Here is a 15,435-nt window from a genome sequence, read left to right as displayed (position 1 = left end):
AGAGGTCCCACATACGATACGCCAACTTGATTTTGGCATTCAGACCGCTTTTGTTTATTCTACTCAAAAGTTTGAGCTTGTGTTTATCATCTGGTACAATATGCCTTATTTTCCATTCGATTTTATTTATTTCCAAATCAGCATCAACCTCACCTATATATGAGTTTTTGAATGATCGAGCGATAATCAAAATCAATTCCTGTTTGGCATTCAAGATACTTTTGTTGTAATCTTCAGCAAAACCCATCAAATATTTCAGTGGTAGTTTTCCACTAAAAACATGACTGTTTGTATCCAAGATATCTTGCTTCAATTGTGAAAGTCCCCAACCAGATGTCAATAATGTGTTAGCATGAGATTGTCCAAATGATATCATGGTTTTCATTGTAGATGTTATCCCAGGTTTTCTAACAACAGCCACTTGTTCACCTCCCATTTCATAACGAATTTCGTCAAAGAGAAATGCAATTGCATTATTCGAGAGATAGCATGTTTTCGCTACATCTTTGGGGGTGAATTTACCTTCTATGTAAATGAAGCTCTCGGCAATATCTAGTATAACATCTTGATTATTGATTGCAATTCTGATTTCATCCGAATTCCTGAATAGCGGTGATCCATAGGGCTTATATGTGTGCTCATGTAAACTTATGAGAGAATGATCGAGCACTGGTTCATTGAATATATTCAACTTTTCATTGTTTGTTTCGAGCACCATTGTTATTTTCTCACTTTCAATCCAATCGATTTCAAAAATTTAAGATCACTCACAGACAGAGCGTTATGTGCTAACTGTTTAGCATACACTTGTGGAATGAGCTTCTTTTTATGCACACCTTTCTTTTTGATAGTGCAACTCGTTTGGGATTGTTCAATGCGATTTTGTCTATTATAAATGAAACCCATAACAACAGTTATTCGATTTTCTTCAATTCCAAAATAATGAAAATCTCTTCTTCACTTCCAAAATCGATAAGGTTATTTTTTTCATCCAAAATACGCACTGTAATGTTGTGAATCAATTGACGACCTTCTGGACTGACAGGCATATATATAATACTGTGTGGTTCTTTAGTAAGATTGTAGCCAGGTTCAACATCAATATCGAATGAGAAAAGAATGTGGGATTCTTCACCATTTATATATGAACCAGATATTATATTGCAATCTAAGCGGATAAGTCTCACAGTTGTAATGTTTATTGGTAATGATGATTCATGTATCTGATTTGGTGGAAATATTTCATGAGCGAACCCCATCATTTCTGCTATTGAATTTGGATGTGTCAGATCAATTTCATATTTGGATCGCATTTCACATTTGAATGTATTATTATTGGCGTGTAGATAGAAAATATCATCTGCAACGACATCATTTGGTTTTTTATCATGAAACAATCTGAACATGATATGTTTCTGTATGACGGCATTGATCTCTTCTATTTCATAAGCACCACATGGAATTTCAATTGTCAACTTTTGGGGTATCGATGAGTTGTCATTACTGATTCTAAAACTAACTAAGTTATTAGCTTCAGTTATATTATTGATTGTATTGCATCCATAGAATCCCAAAAGTCCTAATCCATAACGACTGTTCCTATCCAATTCAATTGGTGGAAAAAAATCCGCACTCAAGACACTTGTCCCGACAGCTTGTAGCTCGAACTTTCGTGACATGACTGATGAATATTTTGAAACACATTTCAATTTATTATTGTACACAGCAACAGCACATTTGAGACAATTTACACTTTTTGGAAGGTGTTGTATTGTAATAAGTATCATTTTTATTGATACCAATATTCACATCCTCTATATTACAAATACAACACATAGATTTCCGAGGTATAGGACCGTCATTAACATCCGATTCTGAATTTTGATCGTGGTGGTGGTGCTCATAACAATATCTATGTTTCATTATATCGATGTCATCTTGCAGATGCTTAGGCAACTTTTCCCAAACATATGCAATCTCATGTGCAACACATGCAAGTATCACTTCCTTAGGCATATTTGCAAGCATCACTTTATCCATTTTTTTCAAGGTACCATATTTTGAAAACATTCTAAGTGAAAACCCCATTCCCTTGATAGCCTCCCGATCCAGTTTTGGTGTTGAATCCATTTTTATTTGGAAAATTATTTAGAGAGAAACTGCAAGCACAAGTGACCACAGAGAACTGTATTAAATTTCTGTTGTCGATCATAGTTATATTTGATTTTTACATTCGAACATTTTCGAAAGAATCGAGTCAATTCCAATGGTGGGGGTAGATCTCCAAAACTATCGAAATATGTGACTTCTTTCCCACATTTTTTATATGCCACCCAATGTGTTCCTGGTCCACTTATTCCATCTAAATTAACAATAGCTGTCTCGTTTTGTTTTGGACCTGAAGATGGTAATCTATCACGCATAAAAACACCACGAAAATGTGGAATTTTCATTTTTTGTGCATAATAACTGAGATCGAGATCAGTAAGAGGCCTCTGAGGTAGGGGTTCAATTAGTTTTTTGTTTTGTTTGTGGCTTTGTATGGTTTTAAATATAGTCCTAAACCTTTACGGTATGGTTTGAGATATATTCCACTTCCGCGTTTGCCTAATGCTACAGCCTCCATGGTTTTATTGTGACGATTGGCTTCCATTAAAGCCGCTCTGCTGGCTTTTGCCGAATTCACGGCCTTGGTAATACCAGCAGCAGCTCCCGCCAAACTTCCTAGTGCGGATAGTCCAGCAAAAATTGGTATCAATGGTAAAAGTCCACCGATCTTGGGAACAGGAATTATGCGTGGTGTGCGGATTTTCTTCTTTCCACCGGCAGCTTTAAGGTATTTACGTGCCGCCTGCAATGCCACAGTGATAGCTTTTTTGCTATTATTCGTCACAAATTGATTCCCACCAGCTTTCTTCAATACATTTCGCACTTTATGGACTATCCCAGCACCAAATGCAACTTTTTTAATTTTATTTTTCTTCGTTTGTTTCCTCTTACATTTTTTCTTATTGGTACTACAACCCATGCCCATATGTCTTTTCGCTTTCATAATGTTGGTGACAAGTAATGCAGCTGCTCTTTCCCCAATACTCGCGTCCTTCGATTTAACCCTATCCCAAGCGCTGTATTCAAGTTCTTTGTCGGCTAAATGTCTTGCTGCAAGATCGGATGGATGCTTAGAATATTGAATATCGTGTTTTTTGCATTCAATATCTAATTTATTGATTCCAGGGTCGTTACGAGCTAAACGTTGTTTCAATTTTGTACCCGGTCCACAGTATTGATAACCTCCGGTAGATGTAATTCGAAAGGAAGTTTGTTTATTAAATCATTAACAAAACCACAACCTCTTTTAATTTTACGATCACTTTCAATACGTCCGTATCGTTTGATGGTACACATTGAAATGAATAAGCTAATAACATTTATATAGTCTCCAACCACGGCACGATGCGCATTGTAAAACAGAAAGAAAAGTTTGCTGTAGATAATCTAGATGAGAAATTTGGTTGTGGATTGAATGGACAAAGGGTATTCAGACATGGTCCACTACTTCCATCATCAGTTCGAGGACTCATTATAGGACCTTCAAATTGTGGAAAGACGAATGCAATGATATCACTATTAACACATCCACAAGGACTGAGATTTAGAAATGTGTATCTCTATTCGAAATCACTCAATCAACCTAAATATCAGTACTTGCGAAGTGTTTTGGAACCTATAAAAGGATTAGGTTTTTATACATTCAGCAATAATGCAGAAATAGTGGAACCCTCCGACGCTAAGCCTAATTCTGTTTTCATTTTCGATGATGTAATATGTGAAAAGCAAGATATTATTAGATCATATTTCTGTATGGGACGTCATAAGGATGTTGATTGTTTTTATCTAGCACAGACATATTCACGGGTACCCAAACAGTTAGTGCGTGACAATACCAATTTCATTATAATGTTCAAACAAGATGAGACGAATTTACATCACATTTATTCAGATCATGTTTCACCCGATGTAACATTCAAACAATTCCAATTGATGTGTGTTAAATGCTGGGAGGACCAATATGGATTTCTAGTCATTGATAAGGATAGAAAAATAGATGAAGGTAGATATCGCAAAGGATTCGATAGTTTTATATACCCATGATCTTGTTTTTGGAACTTATTCGATCACTGAATATTGTAGTGGTCACTTCACCAACGAATTAAGCTTTAATTCAAAAAAAAGGGCATTATGAATACAAAAAAAGATCCTGAAAATAAAAACAATGAAATAAATTTGAAACGTCAACTAGTAGAGACAACAGAAGCTGTCAGGCAGAAATTCAACTCTATCAAGAATGATAATATTGAAAATCGTACGACACTTGAAAGATTGTATGAGCCCATAATGAAACCATTGAATGTTTTATCATCAAACGCTACTTCTAAATCACCAGTGTTATCACCAAATCATGGAACTGTTCAATCTACTTCAAATTATCCCATGAGTACTCCAATAGGAAGAAAACAATCTTTTGGTAGTGTATCATCTGTGAATAGTGACACGAGCACACTTCAAGACGATATGAGAACAACTCTATTCGAAACACCATCATCGTCCCACATCGATTCCTCGGATCCTGACATCTCACCTGTTATGAATGAAAGTGGTGAAGATGTTTTGATGAAACATTTGAATAATATAAAATCTAGAAATCCAGCATATGATGGAACATTTGGCGTACGTATGGATCCAATTACACAAAAGCTGAAAATGGGAAGTCTAGTGGTAAATTTCAAAGATGGAAACATTTCATTTTGGGATGCTAATAAAGTGAAAAAATATGAATGCGCAGGTAGTCCAGAATTGTATGATATGATTTTTTTGAAGAATCCACAAGATGTTGATAATGAAGAAAAACTCGTCAAGTATATTCCAAAATATTGAAAATAACGAATGCTCCATATAAACAATATCATCTGAAGAATGGTTTTAAAAATACAAATTCTAAAAAATTTCGTGAAGTTATCAAACCTCTATTAGACTCACGACAATATCCAATAAGAAGTAGAAGTAAAATTGGTGGAGCACTCAAACGAGTGAAAATGGAGAAAATATATAATTCTAAACCTGTGAATTATGTGTACTGGAATTCACCGAAAGAGTTAGTTGCTCGCCTACGACTATTGGTAGCTTCAAAGTCAGCCGGACATACCGGACATGATAATGAAATAATTTCAATAATTGAAGAATTACGTGAAGAAGGTATAATATATTAACATATTCACATGTAATGATCACTGTCACATCATCATTCAATGCAGTAACATTATCACCTTTTCTCTTTAATCATATTGAAATAGAATGACTAATGAAATAAGTGATGTCAAACGACAAGTTGTTAATGAATTACATAAACCTGCAAGACGTAATTTTCGTAGAAGAATAACCACCATCAAAGGTTTTGCAGATCTATGGCAAATAGATTTAGCTGAACTGCAACCTTATGCAAAAAGTAATGAAGGATACCGATATATACTTGTAGTGATAGATTGTTACTCCAAATATCTGTGGACTGTAGCAGTTAAAGATAAAACAGGTAGTACAGTAACTAATGCAATGAAACATGTACTGAAAGAAGCCAAATACTCCCCCAAACACATACAAAGCGATCAAGGGAAAGAATTTTTCAATAAAAGCTTCTCATCTCTCATGCGAGAATATAATATCAATCATTATTCAACATTTAGCACAAAGAAGGCAGCTATAGCAGAAAGAGTGATTCGTACAATAAAGGCATGGCTCTACAAGGAATTTTCGATGAGAGGTCACCACAAATGGCTTGATATTCTTCCAATTATAACTAGTAGATATAATAATAAAGTTCATCGTACAATAGGTATGGCACCCATCAATGTTGATTCAACAACAAAATTAAAATTCAAGGGTATCAATGGAATTGGAGGAAGACAAAGTAAACCCAAATTCCAATTAAATGATATTGTACGTATAAGTAAATACAAACATATTTTTGAAAAGTCTTACACTGCGAATTTTACCACGGAGCTATTCAAGATTGTTAAAATTAATAAAACCATCCCAACGACTTATAATCTTGAAGATATGAATGAACAGCCGATTAGAGGATGTTTTTACGAAGAAGAGTTATTACGAACCGAGAATCCTGACGTATATCTGATTGAGAAGGTGTTGAAGAGAAGAAAAAATAAAGTATATGTAAAGTGGTTAGGCCTTCCTAGCGAACAAAATTCTTGGATTGATGAATCAAATATGGTTTAAATGTATATAATAGTGACTTTTATGAATAAAGTAATATTAAAGTTCATTATTGTTTTCATTTCAATTATAAGTATGTGAACTGAAAAATATTGCAGCGGTAAACATTGCCCCAGCCATTCGCAATGTTCTGTGTATACCAAACCAAATTAATTGTATACTCCATTCCCGCTTATATTTTTCAACTCACGATATTGAAAACACATTATCATTCCCAAAACTAATCGCCGTCACTTTGAAATGCAGTATCCAACTCTTTTTGCCAATTATCTCTCACTGATAATGCTGTCTCATAAAGCTTAGTCGACTCCTCAAGCTCAGCCTGAGCTTGCATTCTCGAACGTTGATGGAATTGCTTATCTTTACCAATTTTTGAACGGAGTTCATCAGCATCTTTAGACATTCTAGCCAATTCAACCTTCGCTAATGCAATCTTGGCATCTAATGCTTCAAGAGTTTCATTATTAGCATTAATAGCTCGCTCACTCTTTTCAAGTTCAGCAATAGTCATCTGTGCCTTTACAAGACGGCATTTTGCTTTCCTTTTCATTTCCCCAAACCGATGGAGGGGGCTGAAAGAAGATAGCGGTTCAGCTTTCAAATCACTCTTCATTTCTTTAGGAGTACCTTTTGGCTTCCTCTTCGATCTGTCACTTTTCGTTGCGGGTTTTTTCTGTCGCACAACACTTTTGGATTCTTTCTTTTCTTTAAAGTCAGTGACAATCGATGAAGATGCCTTAGTAACCTTCCTCTTGATTGTTCTAGATTTCTTATCAACACCAAGAGGAAGGGTAGATGAAGAGTGTTTGAGTGATGATAATTGCGAAACGATCGGATTTTCAATAATAATTTGCTCATTTGGTTCTGGCACATCTGCAAAGTTAACGAAGTCGTTAATATCAAAATCATTTATCGAATCTTGACTCGATAAATGTAATACTGGAATATTTTCAAAATCAGTCTGATCGATATCAACAAGTGGTGAACCATCTTCAGCAATCAATGCGGCATAGAGCTCATGATTATTAAGGTCTGAGGAATGATATGTGATAGCAATAGAATGTGGATAGGAAAGGTGATGATGTTACTGAGACCTCACCATTTATAGAAGAAAATAAACTAGCGCATGCGCTCTTTCATCAACTGGCACATGCGCTCTCTCACTAAACTATTCACGCATGTAACAATCTTTGTCATTTAAGAGGAAAACTTTGTGTTGCATGCATGTATTTTTAAATGTTAGAAAATAATACAAATAAATTCAAAATATATATATATTTATTAATAATAGAGGACAATAACGATAATAAAAAATGAAAAATGTTAATATGTCTCTGTGGATGTGGAACGTTCTTTGACTCTATTCCTCAATAGTTGTTGCTCGTGCGTCAAACACCAACATTGAAAAAAATGGATTCTCCTATTGGGGTAGAGTTGACCAACCTTCTCACACAGATCCCAAGTACTTCTACATGCATTGCATACATGATTCCAACAATTCATGGAATATGTATCACAACGCAAACAACGTTGCAGTGGAGTTGGAACGGCAGCACAGATACCACAAATATTTCTACAGATACCTATATTGTTAAATATTATAGGTTCGGAACACTTCAGACACTGTAACTGTTGTTGACGATAATCCGATTTTGTTCGCTTCGGTGGATGAGAAGGAGGCGATAGTTGAATCCGCAACACGCAATCACTACACATACCAGTACATGGATTGATTGAATCCTTAGGTCTACTTATTTGACAAAAGTAGCACACAATAGCCCCTGCAATCATCATTGGGTAGACACACACTTTTGGTTTTTCATTCCACTCTTTTGGAAACGGCATTTTACTAATTCGATTAGAAATATAAAGAGATGACTTACAGAAACTCTGAATGCTCTCTCCTATACCTACGATCTCTATTTATACAAATCAACATCATGTGGAAGTATAGTGGGATAACTTCTCCTACTATTCCACTCTAAACGAGTCAAGTGGGAGTCGCATCACCTCCTATATAAGTTGACTTGCAAACCTAGAGTTCATTCATTCACTCTCTACAACTGTGAGCAAACAACAACAAGATGAATTCTGCAAAAATAAATGCTGCATTAAATAGAATAGCTGCTGTTGATGAAAACAATTGGATAGACGAATCAGATGATGAGGATGTCAATGTTCCGCTAGAGGAAGTAATAGTTGAAGCAGAAGATGTTGGAGTCGATGAAGATGAGATAGACGAAGTTGAAAACGAGGCCAACCAAAGCGACGAAGATGATGACGTGATGGAGTTTGAGAGGGTCATGGATGAAGAAGGAGATGATGAAGGGATAGAAGCTGACACAACTGAAGGTGATGGTGCTATGAGGATCGGTATGCGAACACTCAATGTCAGTGAGACACTGGAAGATCCCTTGGATTTGTATTGTGCATTGGATGCATACGTATTGATCAGCACAATAGATGGAGAGAACAAAAAACTATGTTGGTGCTGCTTTCGGTTTTATTCGCATAGAAACAATAATGGAGGGTGGTATGCCCATGTCAACACCCACAACACTGTCTCAATTATGGAAATGGGACAGAATTGGTGTGAAGCTTGCGAGAGGCCACTAACAAACTTCACCCGAGTATCTACATGTATTATATGTAATAATGTCCAACCTGTGGCACAATAACCGTGGACCTACTGGTCAAAAAAAAAACAACAGCCCTTTTCAGGGCTACATTATTCACACAAACAGTAGTTAGTTGTATTAGTATTCATAGATTATGTGACAAATGAATACTTTGATTAATAAAAGTCTAAGTTGGAAATTTGTTAGTCTTTGAATATCTATACATTATATGACAAATAAATTACTACTTTGACTGAAAAGTCGAAATTTGGAATTTGATAGTCATTGAATATCTATGCATATGATGAGTACTACTTTAAATGAAAGTTGAAGTTGGCATTTGTCAATCATTCATATGCATATAATGATGAATACTTTCACATACATATATTTCGTTTGAGATTATAATGTTAACATAATGTTAACAATGGTATGAATCTGTTTCTGTTTGAAAGTATAATGGTAGCTCTGAAAAGAGCTATTTTTTTTATTGTTTCAGTCTTTAATTGTAGCCCTGAAAAGGGCTGTTATTTTTTTATTAATCCATGCAATGATATGGACTAACGCTCCTCATCATCAGAAACAATAATTATGGTATCGTCATCTGAAATCAGATGATATACTAATGATATCATCCTCATAGTAGTCATCTGAATCAGATGATATACTCATGATGTCGTCGTCGTCATAATCAGCTGAATCAGATGATATACTAATCACATCATCCGCATTATTATCGTCAACAGCATCTATGTCGTCCTGAATACCTTGTTCCACTCGTTCTGCGAAATCATCAGGAAGATCATAGATTCGCTGCAGAAATTGAGCGAAGGTTGTACTCAAATGATCAGACGTTGAATCTATTTCATGTACTTGGATGGGTCCTGTACTCGACATTGTGGAAGAATGATATAGAACTGGGATTGTTGCTATATTTATATTGGAAGAAATGAAATGGAGGGGGTGAAATGTAGAACAGTGTTTGAGATTCGAAAACATCAAGAATGAAACTCTGAGCGATTATTAGGAGAAATTCTAGTGATTATTATGGAAAAAAAACTAATAAGAGGAGAGGAAGGGAGGAAGACACTGCCCCAGCCTCGCAGTGCCTCGTGTACACCAACCAAAAAGTGTGTACTCCGTGGAAGGAAAGGAAAGGAAATGATGGACGAGTAGATGATTATATGTCATCATCGGAATTGAGGACATCATCATCGATTAGGATTGGGGATGGCGGAGGACTATCCTCGATGAGGATAGGGGATGGTGGAGGACGTCTAACGTCAAGCTCGTCATCAGCATCATCACCAGAGTCGTCGTCGTCATCATCGTCGTCGTCGCTACTCATTGGGACAATGTCATCATAAGCAGGGTCCCACCATCCGTCAGGATCTGGATATTCCGAGTCATCCAAGTGTCCTTCGTCACTGCCAGTGACATGCTGAACTTGCATCCTGATGTCGTGATCCGGTATTCGTATGGCGGACTGTGGGGTTCCGTGGTGGAAGAGACACCTGTACCTGGCTGTTATCCCAGTAATTGAAGTTGTACCCCTGATCCGGGCAGCTATAGGGTTCGGAGGTTGAATCGGGTTCCATCTCGATGCTAGCTGATCAACTGAATGTTTCATCAGATGATTTCTACTTTTATACTTTCGAGAGGGAGTGGGAGAGGAGTGGAACATTGAGTAGGGGTAAATTGTAGTGTGACATAAGACATATTCAATGAGTAGGGGTAAATTGCAAAGTGACATAAGACATATTCAATGAAAGAGATACTTGAATGGATAAAATACAAATGAAATTACTTGTCGATTTCACTATGAAACATGTCTATTTTTTTATTTTTTAAATTTTCTTCACATGAAATTATTTACAAGTGATTAGAGAACACAAAAATTGATGTGAGGTATTTGTCTAGAAGAACTTGGAATTGAAATAAAAAAAAATAATAATAATAATAGAGGAAGTGAAGAAAAATGCTCCAACCATCGCATTGTTCAATGTGTACCAAACCAAAAAACAGTGTACACCCTTTATTTCACTTCCTTTTCCTTTATTCAATATAAACTTAACAAATATAAACTTAAAACTACCATAATTAAATACTCCTAACTAACCTAAAACTAATCTTACATTTACACTTCATCTACAAAAAGAGTGTCCATAACTGTCACTACTTTTTTGTACAGCTCTATCGAAGAGGTCTTGCTTTACACCTTTCCTGCAGAGATGCATAATTCCGATCTATTTCGGCCATTTCCTTTTGGAGTTCCCTCCGTCGGTTATCCATTTCAGCCATTTGTCGCTTCATGGTAACCAACGCGGCCTCGCTAGATCGGGCAGCTCGTTCTGCTTTCTTGCATCTCTGCAGAAAAACACTCATCTTTTCACTAACCTCTCCGATAGGCTGTGGCACCAACACCTCAGGATCCGCCGGTGGTCGCTGGCAGCGGTGGTAGTCGCGTCACCAACGGCGACAATATCACCAACTCCGGAGAAGGACTCCTCGGAATTTCCACTGCTGCTGGTGCTGCTGCTGGTGTGGAGGCCCTCTTACGAGAGGTCGAAAAACTACCTGCATAAGGATTAGTCCTATTGCAAGTAGCTCGGTACTTTGAAATAGGGACCAACCTTTGCTGCAGGTCGTTGGCAAACCTTCTTCACAGCCCTGACTTCCTCCTCCTCGAATAAGTCAGGGCTAGAAGATCTGCACCTAACTCGCGAACGCGAAGTGGTTGGCTGGTCAACCGTCACCGCTCTCGAAGATGCTGCCTCCTCCTGGTCAGCGGACACCGGCAGAATAGACGCCACAGCATTATTCACCTCCTGTGTATTGGTTGCCATTCTGAAAAAGAAGAAATAATACAAAGTTAGTTGATATAAAAAATAACATTCCTAATTTACTTACTCAAATATCAAGTTGGTCGTTGGAACGTACTGCCTTGTTGTGGAGTGGACTGCTCTCGATGAGATGACTTCTCGAACTGAATGTTGTGGAGTGCTCTCCGGAGGGTATCGACTTCGATGCGTGAGCGGTGGGAAAATGGTGGGAGCGCACATGCGCGATGAGGGTAGGGGTGTACATGCGCAAATGTTGGGAGTCGGGGGGCGGGGCTTCGGGGAGGGGAGGGGCGGGGCTTCGGAAAGGGGGCGGGGGCTTCGGAAAGGGGGGGGGGTATCCGAAAAAGTTGGTGGCGACGGGGGGGGGGGGGGGGGGGGGGGGCGTGGCCCTAACGGGCCCCGCCCACTGCCTGGGCTCCGCCCAGGTGGGTGGGGCCTCGGCCCAGGTAGGCGGGACATCTGGAGAGACATCTACGCCCTCTTCGCGCGCGCGTTCGTAACATAATATGCAACCGAACACCTAACCTAAAGTATTAACGTATTAACGTAACCTAACCTAGTACGCTAACCTACCGCTATGCAACCGAACACCTAACCTATCGTATGTATTAACGTAACCTAACCTAGTACGCTAACCTACCGCTATGCAACCGAACACCTAACCCGATGTATTAACGTAACCTAACCTAGTACGCTACCTACGCCTATGCAACCGAACACCTAACCTAACCTAACCCTAACCTAACCTAACCTAACCTAACTACAGTAACTAACCTAACTAACGAGGGAATACTAACTAACACCTAACCTAACGTAAGTATGCAGCTAACCTAACGTAGCTATTAACCTAACCTAACGAGGGAATACATTCACCATGTTGGTTCCATTAATACATCATCAGTTGGTTTTGGTTTTGGTTGTATTATTCTATGATTTGGTTTTAATGTTCAGTCCTGGATATCCCAGTCCACCTGATGATGATGGCCTGACTTTATAGTTTCTCTCCAAAACTTCTTTATGGTTTTTTCTCCAATACTTCAACTCTCTGTTCCAGTACATCATACTTTTTCATTGTAGTCCCTGTTATGTTTGACATAGCATCAAATTTTTTATTTGTAGACGCTGTTATGTCAGACATTTTTTATGTCTACATCACTTGTAAGTTTGTCAAATTTACGAGTGAAAGTTATCCGAGCCTCTCTGCAATTTTTTCGTTAAATGCTTGCCGGGCGTCCCGAGCAATATTGCCTATGTGGATTGTATTGCAGCTTGTAGGGCTAGAAGTATAACTTCCTTTGCTCCATTAATTTCCCCCTCAAGATATGATACAGTTACACAATCACTCTTGTCAATTGGTTCACTTTGTATTTTCAATATTTTCCTTTGCATGTCATAATGACCATCTTTTGTTAATTTAAAACCATTCCCAGGAGGACCTCGAATGACATTACCACCCCATTTTCTTTTTCTACCAACTTATCGATTGTTTTAGACATTGTGCACTCTACGATGATTCTCTTCAAACTGATATTTCTGTCATTTACATTATACTATATATTGCAGTAATTGATTAGGGAAATAGAAATAATACAATTAAAATTTTAATCATTTTATATCATTATACAGTAATACATATACATACATACATAATACATTAATATCACATTACTTCTATCATATATTATTAATTATAAATGGCTACATAAATATCAATATTGATTTTCCGGTTTTGAAGATATTGAATGATATTTCAATCATTGATCTCGGCAGATAATAAATAATCAATTGATCCAATGGAGTCTCCTGAGATTGTGATTGTTGAATAATATTACTTATCCAACGAATGTTCTCATTTGGATCGTTTTCATAAAATTCAATATCATTATGACACCAAGGAGAAGAGTGTGGGTAGTATTCGGAATGATAAATCGTTTATCGTCGTGATATGATAATGCAACTTTATTTTTTAATTCAGTATACATATCATGTAACACGCTTCTAAATGAATTCATCTTTCTGAATATCATACCACCTTGTTCGACGATTTTTTTGATAATCTTCGCATGTCAATTCATTCTTTATTACAGATCGTTTAACCCCTTTGGCTTTCTTAAATTCACCATCAACAGATTTCACATAATATGCTTTAGCACCTGTACCATAAAAACTCATGATTGGATCATTTGGAAATTCATCTTTGAAGTTACCCAAGACTGAAACTTGTTACTGGAATATGAATTGGTTAACTATACTGTAATTGGATGTATCAAATCTACTTATGTTAGTTTTTATGAATTCATAAAAATTTTCTGTGTTTACTTTAAGAATGAGCGAGTCGGTATCTGTGTAAAGTAAAGAGACATTTTCATCAAAGTGTTGTTTGATGCATCCATAGAAAAAGTCATACATGACTGTTTTAGATAATTCTAATATGGAAAATCCCAAATATATGGTTTATCGTAATGAACCTTCACTCTACCCAATTGAATGGCAACGAAATTATCAGTGAAAATTGAACAATTTTGAAATTTGGTTGGCTATGAGAGTGCTGGCACCTATATTTTTCTTTATATTTTCCCAATGTGTAACGAGTCTAACATCAATTCGATTATCTACATTCTCATTGTCTTTCCATACACCGCATTATTCATTAGTTTATAGAAATCTTTAACAGATTTGTTGTTAGACCTATTACGCATTTCAGTATTAAGATCTATATAGGGTTTCATCCAGCATGATTGTTTGAATTTCAATACTCTATGTGTATTCATTACAATCAATCCATTTTTGACAGCTTGCTGTAGATTCTATAATGAACAATATATTTTCTTTTATCATTCAAATTTGGAATTAATTTGGGAATTTTCGATTGTGTACGAGGTGGTATTATTTTTTCGACTAAAAAATGGAAGGTCAGAATGTTTATCATGCAACTCTTGTGGATAATGAATGTCCACTTCAAATACATACCCATACGGACTATCAGTACTCACATCCATCACATCGAGATTAAGAATTTCATTTGGTGTCAACCATGTAAATTCACTTGTTGGTAGAGGTGTGTGACATACTGTGACCGTATAGATTTGTTGCATCTAAATATGTAATGAATGTGGAAGGTTCGTTGGGATTATAATGGGTAAAAAATCTATTATTTGCTATATGTTTCCTCTCGCTACATTGACTAATTCCACCTCGTATACCTTTTTTGAAAAAAGTGAATCATTAAATGTCACGTTAGTAATTCCAATTCAACATTAGTGAACTTCAACATGGCATCCCATGATAATCCAGGTGCAGTGTATTATTGTGCCGGATCTAAGTTATATATCTCTAAACTTGTGGTGCGGAAGTTTTCAAAAATATCACATAGTAGCAATACATCCGACTTCAAATACAAATCAGAGTATTCCCCCAAATTCTGACACTCGAATAAATTCCAAACTTTTCTAGCCCTATCATAATCAGTTTCCGATATATGTTCACAATTGGAGTGTGTCATAAAAACTGATTTTTTGTCGGAAGTAATGGATAATTCAATTTGTCAATGTCACAACAAAACTATATGAAATACACCTTTCTGTCTCATCAAATTGAATTTCTCAATTTGTGGGAAATGTTTGTGCATCTCCAAACATTGATCGGAGGTCAAGTTTGCACCCAACTTCTCCAACGAATTAGTCATAATT

At 36.8% G+C, this 15,435-nt stretch overlaps 2 protein-coding genes across 6 annotated transcripts in view; one reads left to right on the top strand and one right to left on the bottom strand.

Moving 5' to 3' along the window:
* The window catches only part of Samuel (SAM-motif ubiquitously expressed punctatedly localized protein), a 516,854-nt gene that overhangs the window by 91,741 nt on the left and 409,678 nt on the right, over nucleotides 1-15,435 (top strand). The window lies entirely within an intron of this gene.
* Nucleotides 10,893-12,052, bottom strand: LOC141485340 (uncharacterized). Its single transcript, XM_074181832.1, has 2 exons — nucleotides 11,814-12,052; nucleotides 10,893-11,750 (listed from the first exon to the last, which is right to left on the bottom strand). Exons 1-2 carry the CDS (start codon nucleotides 11,963-11,965, stop codon nucleotides 11,498-11,500), a joined length of 405 nt encoding a protein of 134 aa, XP_074037933.1. The 5' UTR covers nucleotides 11,966-12,052; the 3' UTR covers nucleotides 10,893-11,497.

The sequence above is a fragment of the Leptinotarsa decemlineata genome, unplaced genomic scaffold (assembly GCF_025532065.1).
Source record: "Leptinotarsa decemlineata unplaced genomic scaffold, Ldec_3_MD MMD2_tig00026316_RagTag_RagTag, whole genome shotgun sequence".
NCBI classification, from domain to species: domain Eukaryota; kingdom Metazoa; phylum Arthropoda; class Insecta; order Coleoptera; family Chrysomelidae; genus Leptinotarsa; species Leptinotarsa decemlineata.
The sequence above is the reverse complement of the archived record's forward strand: the minus strand, read 5'-3'. Positions and strand labels throughout refer to the sequence as shown.

What these genes read in the sequence shown, in the direction of transcription:
- LOC141485340 (XM_074181832.1), bottom strand. Translation starts at nt 11,965, where the DNA reads ATGTGCGCTCCCACCATTTTCCCACCGCTCACGCATCGAAGTCGATAC. An exon ending in ACGACCAACTTGATATTTGA is followed by an intron (nt 11,751 to 11,813) that starts GTAAGTAAATTA and finishes CTTCTTTTTCAG; the next exon opens with AATGGCAACCAATACACAGG.